The sequence below is a fragment of the Lepidothrix coronata genome, unplaced genomic scaffold (genome assembly GCF_001604755.1).
Source record: "Lepidothrix coronata isolate B3197 unplaced genomic scaffold, Lepidothrix_coronata-1.0 Scaffold316, whole genome shotgun sequence".
NCBI lineage: Eukaryota > Metazoa > Chordata > Aves > Passeriformes > Pipridae > Lepidothrix > Lepidothrix coronata.
The window spans coordinates 70,663-81,781 of record NW_016690496.1 but is presented as its reverse complement, the minus strand read 5'-3'; the positions used below and the strand labels follow the sequence as shown (position 1 = coordinate 81,781).

Here is an 11,119-nt window from a genome sequence, read left to right as displayed (position 1 = left end):
CCGGGCCTGTCTCCTCCCGCCACATCGCGACCCCATCCCCGTCTCCATCCCCATCTCCCCCCGCCGCCTTCACCCCCGTGGGTCCATCCCCGGCTTCACCCTCATCACTGGCTCCGTCCTCATCATCATCCTCATCCCCTGCTCCATCCCCATCCCCATCCCGGGCTCCATTCTCATCCTTATCCCCATCCCCATCCTCATCCCCATTCCCGGTTATATCCTCATCCGCGGCTCCGTCCCCCCGTCTCCGTCCCTTGTTCCATCCCGGTTCCATTCCCATCCTGGCTCCATCCTCATCCTCATCCCCATCCCGGCTCCGCCCCGGACCCCTCCTGCGTTTCCGTCCCCGTCTCCCGCCCGGCGACCCCCGGCCCGGTGCGGCCCCGGGCTGGGCGCGGGGGGCCGGGGGCGCTCGGGGAGGGTTTACCGGAGGCGCCGGGGCCGCCACAGGCCGGACCCCCCCGCATCCCCCGCTGCGACCCCCGCTCGGACTCACCCGCGCACTGACCCCCTTTCCGCGCCGGTTCCACGCCTGTTCCACGCCGCTGCCCTTGCTCGTGGCCCTGGCCGTGGCATCGCCCCCTCCCCTCAGCCCCCACGAGCTGGGAAGGCGCCCAGAGCATCCCAGCAATGAGGAGGGGGCTCGTCCCCCCGCAGCCCCCCGAGGCTCGGGGCAGGGGGTGCGTGGTCGGGAGGGCTGCCCTGGGTTGGGTCCTGCTGGCTGCACCCCTTCGACCCCCAGAGGGCTGTTTGGGGGGGTCAGGCAGCGGCGTGGGGTCTGTCCCCAACACCAGCTGGGTGCCAGCGGCCCGGCAGCACCCACTGCCTGGCACATCCCATCCCCAGCCCTATTCCCACGGGCACACCGGAGCGCCGAGCTGCCTCCGGCTGTCCCAGCACCAGGGAGCTGCAGCCCCATTTTCGCTCTTTTCCAAGGAATTTGTAGGCCTCGAGGAGGGGTTGGCTACTGGGAACGCAGAGGGAGCGCGGAAGGAACGCGGAGGGAGCGTCGCTGCCGTGGGCACCTCGGCTGGTAACCCTGGAACCTCATGAGAACGTCACCACCTCCCCCTGACCCTCCCGTGGACAGTCCCTGGAGCACCTGCCCGCCGTGGCTGCCTGCCCACACCTGAGACACACACGTGTGCCCGCCCTGCCCACGCCTGAGACACACACGTGTGCCCACCCTGCCCACGCCTGAGACACGTGTGCCCGCGCCGCAGCCCTGCCCAGCCCGCGCCGCTTCGCCCCACCCCTGGGGCCCGCTGCCAGGTGGGTGCCACGGAGGGGAACGGGTGGGGAAACCGAGGCACGGGAGTTTGGGGAGCAGCAGGGCCGGGCCAGGGGGCTCCAGGCCAGGCTGGGGGTGCAGAGCTGCCTCCGGGCCCTGTGTGTCCTGTCCCCACGGTGCCCCCAGGCAGGGCCTGGGCAGGGGGCCGGGAACAGCCCAGTGACCAGGACTCTGGGGCCTTGCTTTGAGGGGACACCAGAGCTTGGGGAGTCTCCTCTTGGCTTACAGGGGGGCCTCAGTTTCCCCAAAGGGGTGAGGACGGTGCCCAAGCAGAGGTGGGTCCCCTCCATCACCACCCTGGAGGGGGTGGATTTGAGACCCTCAGAGGGGTCGTGGTGCCGGGGGGTTTATCCCTGTTTCAGCCCCTGACTGCCCATAGGAGTGCCCAGCGGGGCTGGGCTGTCCCCAGGCTGCACCAGTGGCTCGGGGGGGCTGTGCTGTCCCCCCCTCGTCCCCTGCAGATCTCTCCTCCCTCTCCCGGCTCTGTGCCATGAATTATTTGTGCGGCCGTGGCTCCCAGATGTCTGATGAGCCGGCGGGGCTGCGCCTGCCCTGTGGCCACCCCGGTGCCCACGGGGTCCCTGGGTGGGACGGGGGGCAGTGCCGGGGCACCACCCGCGGGTGCCGGGGCTCAGCACCCCGGGCACTGCCCCCTCACCCCCCGGGACGGCCGTGCCAAACAACCCGGGAGCCACCGGGGGCGGCGGCTTTGGGATCCTCCACCACCCACAATCCTTGTCCGGGGGGTGGGCGGGACGGGACGCCCCCCGGGCCGGAGCGGGGCCGGTGCCAGGAGGCAGGTGGGCCCCGGGGGGCGAGCGGCAGCGCCGGTATATAGGGCACGGCGCGGGCTGTGCCGGCGCGGAGGCGTGGGAGGCCGGGAAGCAGCTCGCGTGCGGCACAGGGCGGGAGGCAGCGGCACCGGACGCTATTTCTGGTGCTCGTTCCCCGAGGGGATGTGGGGGAAAGTCACCGTGTCCCCCCTGCCGGGCTGCTCTGCTGGGGATGGGCTCTGCTCCCGCCCTCGGCCCGGGCGGTGAGGGGGGGCTGGGGGGTGTCAGACCCCCTGTCCCTCCTTTCCCTGGTGGGGACAGAGGAGATCGCACGGCCAGTGTCCCCCTGCCATCCCCGGGGACACTGTGGCAGCTCCTGGGATTGTCCCTCCTCCATCACCTGTTGTTTTTGGGGCACGCTGAGCTCCCTCAAACCCCGCTCTGTCCCCGGGACCCATCTGAGCTCATCCATCCTGGATCCCACCCCAGTGTCCCCACAGACCCTGGCCGGGCCCATCCCTGCCCCGTGATCAGCAGTGTCTGTGTGTCTGTCTGTCCGTCCTGTGCCCCCCCAGGCAGGACATGGACTCCATGTTCGAGGACGACATCAGCATCCTGACGCAGGAGGCGCTGGGGCCGGACGAGGACTGGCTGGACAGCCCCAACACCGACCTGTCGGGGGAGATGTGCTCGGCCTCGCACTTCGCCCTCATCACCGCCTACGACGACATCAAGAACCGGCTCACGGGGCTGGAGAGGGAGAACTCCACGCTCAAGCGCCGCCTCAAGATGTACGAGGTCAAGGTGAGGGGTCAGGAGGGGCTGGGGGGGGGTGTAGGGCCGGGGGGGCCCCGCTGACCCCCTGCCCCGCGGCCGCAGTACCCCCTGATCGGCGAGTTCGGGGAGGAGCACATCTTCTCCCTCTACGAGGCCAAGGAGACGTCGCTGCTCAAGAGCGAGAAGGCGTCGCTGCAGCAGCAGCTCAACCAGTTCCAGCACGAGGTGAGCGGGGAGGGCAGGGATGGGGGACATGGGGGGTCCCTGAGCTGCCCACCCACCCCCCGCCTGCTCCCCCGGCAGCTGCAGAAGAGCAAAGAGCGGGAGGAGCAGCTGGAGGAGATGATCCAGGCGTACGAGAAGCTCTGCGTGGAGAAGGCTGACCTGGAGACCGAGCTGGGAGAGATGGTGGGTGATGGGTGATGGCCCCCGGGGCCTGGGGACGTTGGGGTGCCCTTCCCCTCTCCGTGGCAGCAGCTGGGCCGACGGCATCTCCACCCCAGGGGATGGAGGCCTGGGGGGGCCGTGGCTGCTCGGCCCCGTTTGGGCCATGTCGGGGGTTGTAGTGATGCACCGGCTCAGCTTTATCCATCTTCCCCCTCCAACCCTGCCAAAGGATGCTCCCAGCTCCTGTGTGGTGCCAGTCCTACTCCCAGGGTTGGGTGGGCATCCCTGGCTCCCCTTTCCCACCCAGATGATTCCCTGCCAGCTGAGGGGCCACCCCCAGCCTGCCACCCTCTTCTGGGCCGGCCGTGCGCTGGGACAGTTCCCCCACCAGCACCACGGGGACCCCAAGAGCTGGGCTTGGGGCAGGACGAGCCCCAGGGAGAGGGGTCAGCTCATCCCTGTCCCCTCCCCGGGCAGCGGGCGCTGGTGGAGACTCACCTGAGCCGCATCCGGAGCCTGGAGCAGCAGCTGCGGCAGCGCGACGGTGGCGCCTTCCCGGGGCTGGGCACCCCCATGCCCGGCCAGGAGGTGCCTTTCCTCACCCTGCACCCCAACCCCGGGCTGAGCCACGGTGAGCCGCCCCCTCCCCGCCCCGCGGGACCCCCCGGGCCCCCTCCCGGCTGGGACGGGGCTGATCCGTGCGGGTCCCGCAGTGCTGGAGCGCGCCGGGGGCTGGCAGAGCCGGGCCATGGAGGCGCAGGGCCGGCTGGAGGCCGAGCTGGAGGCGGCGCGGCAGGAGAGCCAGCGCGCCCAGCACCGCGAGGAGCACCTCAAGGCCGAGTGCGAGAGGCTGCAGGCGGAGCTGAAGCACCTGCAGGACACCCGGGAGCAGGTACGGGGCGGGCCCGGCCCTGTGGGACCCCCTGTCCGTGCTGGGGGGGGGTCCAGGGGTTTGGTGGGGTGTCTGCTCTCCCTGGAGCAGGGATGGGGCAGGGTCTGGCCCTGTGGGACCACCCCTGGACCGTGGTGGGTGGGGGTCTGGGTGCTGATGGGGTCTGCTCTCCCCGGAGCAGGCATGGGGCAGGGTCTGTCCATGTGAGACCCCCTGTCCGTGGTGGGTGGGGGTCCGGGGGTTTGGTGGGGTGTCTGCTCTCCCTGGAGCAGGGATGGGGCAGGGTCTGGCCCTGTGGGACCCCCTGTCCGTGGTGGGTGGGGGGCCAGGTGCTGAGGGGGTGCCTGCTCTCCCCAGGAGCAGTCGGAGCGGGACATGGCCTGGGTGAAGAAGGTGGGCGACGACCAGTAAGTGCTGGGAGGGGGCTGGGCTGTGGTGGGGGGTCCCCGCTCTGGCAGGCAGGGATGGGGGCACACGGGGGCCGTCTGTGGGGCACCACTGGGCGTCACAGCCGGGGTGGGGACAGGACCCGCTTTGGGAGGGGTCCCTGGGGGTTCCCCACGTTGAGGTGCTGCAGCGGGGGGGATCCTGCACCCCAAGAGCAGTTGCTGGGGTCCTGCACCCCAAAATTGCTGCACCCCGGTAATTTGGAGCTGAGCAGGGCTCTGGGTTCGGGGTGCCCGGTGCCACACGGTGTGTGCAGTGCCCGGTGCCCGGTGGTGTGTCCGGTGCCGTGTCCGGTGCCCGGTGCAGCCTCGGAGCTGCCTCCAGAGGGCACTGACGGCCCGTGGCTGCCGAGCAGCACCGAGGATCAGCGGCTGTCACCGAACAGCGCCAACCCGTGCCACGCCTGGGCACCGATCCGCGCCATCCCCACGGCACAGACCCGTGCCAACCACAGGGCACCAACCCACGCCAACCACAGGGCACCAATCTGTGCCAGCTGCGTGGCACTGGGCAACACTGTGTGGCACCAAGCCATGCCATTCCTATAGTACCAAGCCATGCCATCCCTATGGCACCAATCCATGCCATCCCTTTGGCACTAATCCATGCCATCCCTTTGGCACTAATCCATGCTATTTCTATGGTACCAACCCATGCCATCCTCATGGCACCAATCCATGCTATCCCTATGGCACCAGTCTATGTCATTCCTATGGCACCAATCCATGCCAATCATTCTCCAGCCCATCTGCCCTGGGCAGTGCCAGGATCATGCCCAGCTTACCTGGAGCCACTGGCTCCCCCTTCTCCAAGGCCAAACCCTGCTGGAGGGTTTCCCTTGGCACTGGTGTAACTGGGTGTGGACCCCTCGTGGTGCCAGTGCTGGGTGTGGGTCCCTCCTCCACCTCTTCCCAGTGCCCCCCTGGCTGCAGCCCCGAGCCGTGGGTGCTCCATCTGGGCACCCCTGGGTGCCATGTGCAGTGCTGGACAAGGGCTGAGCGTCTCAGCTTTGGGGGTTTGGGCCAAGACACCCCAAATCTGGGAATAGCTGATGGGAGGTGGGGCTGTGACCAGACCCCTTGGGGCTGACGGTGGCATCAGGGTGGGCACAGCCTGAAATCAGCCACCTGTAGCCGGTTTGATCCGGCAGCAGCCTCCATTCCCCGCATTCCATGCCCATTCCATGCCCATCCTGGGATGTGGCAGTGGGACTTCACACCCCCGTGTCCCCCCCACACTGTGGCACCAGGCAGGACGTGCCAGGCTGGCACTGTACCTCTCCCTGGGCAGCCTGTGCCGAGCTGTGGATGGATCAAAGGTGACACACGGGGCTGGGAAGGTGCCCAGGTGTTGGGCTTCCCCCTCTTTTTCCGGAGGTGTCCAGAAGCTTTTGCTGTTCCTTGTCTTCCCAGCATAAATCAGTGTGGGGGGACCCGGGGAGGGGGTTGATCCATCCACACTGGCACCCCTGGGAGGTGCCCACCTCTCTGCTGCACATCCCGGGGTCGGGGGAGGGTCCCCTCCCTATCCCTCCCCACCCTTCCCCACCTTAATTCACTTTATTTCCATCAAATCCAGTCTCCCGTGCCTGGGACCCCTCCCGTGCTCACCCCTCGTTTTATCCCCCCCTCCCTGTCCCCCTTCCCACAATACCCATTTTCCCCCCCGGGGGGAAACAAAACTCCCAATCCCACCTTCCTTCTAAACCCAAATTCCGCCGGCTGGGAAGGGGAAGTTGAGGCACAGCCCTGCCCCGGGGGCACCTTCCCCCCTCCCCGGGCTCAGCCCTTCCCTCCCCGCTCTGATCTCGCCGATTCAGCTCTTTATTTGTCACCCGCTCCTCTCCGCCACTCTTTTGGTGTGAAAAAGCGCCTTATCGGCGTTTTCCATCTCCGGGGTGATTTTCTGGTGCTTTGCCACAGCGGGCGCGGGGCCGCTTTTCCTTCTTTTTGCTTTCTTTTCTTAGTTTTGCCCTTTCCCACCCCCCCCCTCCCTCCCCGCCCTTTCTGAGCTCGCGGCAATTCCCGCTTGGTCTTCCTCGGGAAGGACGAGCCGAGTGGAAAACGGGAGCAGGCGGGATGCGCGGGGGGAGCTGGGGAGGGGGCCGGCAGGGCTGGACTGGGGGGTCTCGGGGGTGGCTCTGTCCGGGGACATCTCCAGGTCTTTGTGCCCTCGGTGCCACCCTGGCAGGGCCACGGGGACTTCGGGGACGTGTCCTGGCCACCCAGATGGGGAAACGTGTGTTGCTTTTCATTTTCTTTTCCTTTTTCTCTCTTTCACTCTCTTATTTTTTTCTCTTCTTCCATCCTCCCCCCCCCCCGTTTTCTTATTTCTTTTTAATTCCATTCATTTTTTCCGATTTTCAATATTTTCTTCTTTTTTTTCTTATTTTCTTATTTTTCTTCTTCTTTTTTTTAAAGGTCTATATCCTCTTTCTCCCACTTCCCTTCTTTCCCTCCTTTTTCCCTTTCCTTCTTTTTCTCCTTTTCATTCTTTTCCTTCTTTTCCTTTTTCTTTTTTTCCTTCTTTTCCTTTTTCCTTTTTTCCTTCTTTTCCTTCACACACCATTCTTCTCATTCTTTTTCTCCTTTTCCTTCTTTTCCCGACTTTCCCTCTTTTTCTCTCTGTATTCTTCTTTTTCTCCTCCTTTCCTCCTTTTCCTCCTTTTCCACTCTTTCTCCCTCCTCTCTACATATCCTCATTTCCCTTCTTTTCCCTCTTTTTTCCCCTCCCTATATTCTTCCTCTCTTATTTTCTCGCTCTCCCTCCTGCATCCTTATTTTTCTTCTTTTTCTCCGCGTAGCCTTTTCCTTCTTTTCCCTCTTTTTTTTTCCCTTCCCCTTCATCCTTTTTCTCACCCTATCCCTGCTTTCCTGCCCTTCCCCTGCTCTCCCCGCCGTCCCCCCGGGGGCAGGGGCAGGACCGGCGCTGTCAAGCCGCGGTTACGAGCGGCGGCTCCGGGTGCCGGGGGTGTCACAACGGCTCAGCGGAGCCTGCGAGGACGCGCCGAGCGCGGCCCCGCGGGGCCCTCACAGGCGGCTTCTCCCTTCACATCCCCGCGGAGAACTCGGGCTGGGAAAGCGACACCAACCCGGGGCGCGGTTGATGGATTTGTCACAGAGCTCTCGGGGAGGGGAGGGGGGTGAGGACCCGCCTCCTGGATGCTCCCGGCTGCTCCCACGACTTTTCGAGCTGAATTTGGGTTGGTTTGGGTCTGTCACCCTCAGAGCCACCCTGCTGTCCCCCCCCCGCAGGGTGAACCTGGCGCTGGCCTACACGGAGCTGACGGAGGAGCTGTGCCGCCTGCGGAACCTCAGCTCCCTGCAAAGCCAGATCCTGCGGGCCCTGCTGCAGGAGAAGGGCCTCAACGGCGGTAAGGGGGGCACGGGGGGCTGCACCCCACTGCCAGGCAGGGAGGGGGGCACAGGGGCCGGGAGGGTGGGCTGGCTGCCCTCGGACTCCTGACACTGCTGAGCTGACGCGGGTGTTGGTCCCCGAGAGTGTCCTGCCCTGGGAACATCCAGGGATCATCCCGGGATCATCCCACCCCGGGGGAGCCCATGTCTGGGAGCATCCTGCCCCAGGAGCATCTCACCCCAGGAGCATCCCACCCCAGGAGCATCCCACCCCAGGAGCATCCCACCCCAAGAATGTACCTGGGAGAATCCACATCTGGAAATATCCCACCCCAGGAGCATCCATTCCTGGGAGCTTCCTGCCCCAAGAACATCCATCCCTGGGATCATTCCACCCCAATGACATCCATCCCTGGGATAATCCATCCCTGGGATAATCCATTCCTGGGAGCATCCGTCCCTGGTATCATCCCACCCCAAGGGCATCCATCCCTGGGAGCATCCATCCCTGGGAGCATCCATGCCTGGGAGAATCCATACCTGGGAACATCCATCCTTGGGTGCACCCCCCTCCAAAAGCATCCACCCCCGGGATCATCCCACCCCGGGATCCTCCCACCCCAGAATCATCCCTCCCGCCGGGGGTCCCTCCCACATCCCCCCCTCCACCCGGGATGCCCGAGGGATATTTTCCGCACCGCCGAGCTAACGGGGCGGGGGGTTTTTCCTTTCGCAGGCCAGCGCCACTCCCCGCTGTCCCAGTGCCACTCCCCGCTGTCCCAGTGCCACTCCCCGCTGTCCCAGTGCCACTCCCCGCTTTCCCAGTGCCACTCCCCGGCCCAGCAGCGCCGCTCGCCCGCCCCGCAGTGCCCCTCGCCCGCCCCGCCGGGGCGCTCCCAGTGCCAATCCCCCGCCCTCCAACGCCGCTCGCCGGGCCCCCCCAGCCAGTCGCCGGCCCAGCAGCGCCGCTCGCCAGCCCCCGGCCCCTGCCAGTCCCCCGCGCAGCAGCGCCGGTCCCCGGTGCCCCCCTCCAGCCAGTCCCCGGCGCAGCAGCGCCGATCCCCGGCCCCGCCGCCGCCCTGCCCGTCCCCGGCCTCGGCGTCCCCGCACCGGCTGCCCGGCGAGAGGATGGAGCTGGGCTACGCCAAACCCTCCAGCCGCCACATCAAGGCCGGCTTCCAGGGCCGCCGCAGCTACTCGGAGGTGACCAACGTGGCCCTGTACCAGCAGAGCCGCTCGCTGTGGCTGCAGCCCGAGGCCTCCACGCTGCCCAAGCACCGGCCCTACGGGGACGTGTACCTGGGGGGCGCGGGGGCCCCGCTGAGCGCCCACGAGCCCTTCGAGGAGCAGCACGTGCGCTTCGAGAAGCAGCAGTCGTCGGACGAGGAGGAGTGGGCCCTGCCCAGCCCGCCCAGCCCCGAGGCCGGCGCCATCCGCTGCGCCTCCTTCTGCGCCGGCTTCCCCGCGCCCGACGCCGACGCCGTGCGCCGGACGGCCGCTGCCTACGCCCGGGCGGAACACGCCCAGTCCTGGCCCTCCATCAACGTGAGTGGGAGCCCCCCACGCCCCCCTCGGGGGGGGGTTGGAGGGCAGGAAACGTCAACCCGTCCCATGGGTCTGGTTCAGCGCCTCGGATTCCGCGTTTCTCGCCCGCCTCGGTGCTGGTGCCTGGAATGTTCCAGGGAGGGGATGGAGGGGGATGTGGCCAACCTTGGCATCTCAGCACCACCCTGTGTCCCCATACCTGCCATTGGAGACCCCCCACACCCCGGAGGGTGTTGTTGTGGGTTGGAAGGCAGGAAACATCAACCCGCCCCACGGGTCTGGTTCAGCGCCTCGGATTCCGCGTTTCTCGCCCGCCTCGGTGCTGGTGCCTGGAATGTTCCAGGGAGGGGATGGAGGGGGATGTGGCCACCCTTGGCATCTCAGCACCACCCTGTGTCCCCATACCTGCCATTGGAGACCCCCCACACCCCGGAGGGTGTTGTTGTGGGTTGGAGGGCATCAACCCACCCCCCAGGCAGGGTTTAGTGCCTTGGATTCCACGTTTCTAACCCACCTTGGTGCTGGTGCCTGGAATGTTCCAAGGAGAGGATGGTGAGGGAAGTATGGTCAGTCTGGGGGTCTCAGCCCTTCCCTGTGCCCCCACAGCTGCTGCTGAAGACCCCCCACACCTCGGAGGGTGTTGCTGTGGGTTGGAGAGCAGGAAACATCAACCCACCCCCCCGGCAGGGTTTAGTGCCTTGGATTCCCCGTTTCTCACCCAGCTTGCCCCCGGCAGCGGGAATGTCCCAGGGAGGAGATGGGGGGGATGTGGTCACCCTGGGGGGGTCTCAGCAGCACCCTGTGCCCTCACAGCTGCTGTTGGAGACGGTGGACTCGGAGGTGAGGAGCTGCCCCCTGTGCCAGCTGGCCTTCCCCATCGGGTACCCGGACGATGCCCTGGTGAAGCACATCGACTCCCACCTGGAGAACAGCAAGATCTGAGCCTTCCCCCCGCCCATTCCCGACCTTTGGATGCTGCATGAAAACACACCAGGAGCGCCACGGCTCCCGAAATACCTCCAAGTCTTCAGTAGCTACAGAAAGACTGAGCCCCCCACACACACCCCGGAGCCCCCCGGAGCCCCCCCAGCCCCCTGTAAGTGGGTTCCTCACCCCATCCCTGCATCCATGCCAGTTTGGATGCAGGAATTGGGGTGCCGGGATCACGCCACCCCAGGTGGTGGCCGGAGGGGACCTGTCTGTGCCCTTGGGTGTCCTCTGCACCCTTGGGTGTCGCTGCTTGATCTCAGGGAGGATCCGAGGGGCCGGGTCCTGCATCCGGCCCCCAGGAAGTGGGTGAGGGGAAGGGGCTGCCCCTTCCCCTGCTCCTGGGGTCAGAGTTGGGGTTGGGGGGCAGTTGCTTGTTCTCGGTCCCCCTCTCCCCATCCCACCAGTTCGAACATCTTTTACACTAAAAGCGCCCCCTCCCCTCAGTGTCTCCCCCCTCCCCCCAAAGATGCTGCTGAGAAACGGACCCCGGGGCGCAGCGAGGACCCCTCCCCACATTGCACTGGGCTCCGCGGCCCTGGGGGCTCTCCCTGACACCCCCCCCGGCGTGGGGACAGCGCAGCCCCCCAGCAGCCCCCCTCCATCCCCCCCAGACCCCCCTGCTTTGGCCGGGGGGCTGCAGGCGGCCGCTCACCCTGAGCCC

The 11,119-nt window shown here is 66.5% G+C and overlaps 1 protein-coding gene across 1 annotated transcript; it reads left to right on the top strand.

Annotated features, from left to right (window-relative positions):
* The first annotated feature begins 2,646 nt into the window (after positions 1 to 2,646).
* On the top strand, positions 2,647 to 10,545 carry TBKBP1 (TBK1 binding protein 1). The gene is made up of 10 exons (XM_017837892.1): positions 2,647 to 2,868; positions 2,944 to 3,066; positions 3,145 to 3,249; positions 3,706 to 3,859; positions 3,942 to 4,120; positions 4,478 to 4,527; positions 7,822 to 7,940; positions 8,660 to 8,681; positions 8,766 to 9,468; positions 10,282 to 10,545. The coding sequence occupies exons 1-10, from the start codon at positions 2,647 to 2,649 to the stop codon at positions 10,408 to 10,410; spliced, it is 1,806 nt and encodes a 601-aa protein (XP_017693381.1). The 3' UTR covers positions 10,411 to 10,545.
* The last annotated feature ends 574 nt before the right edge of the window (positions 10,546 to 11,119 follow it).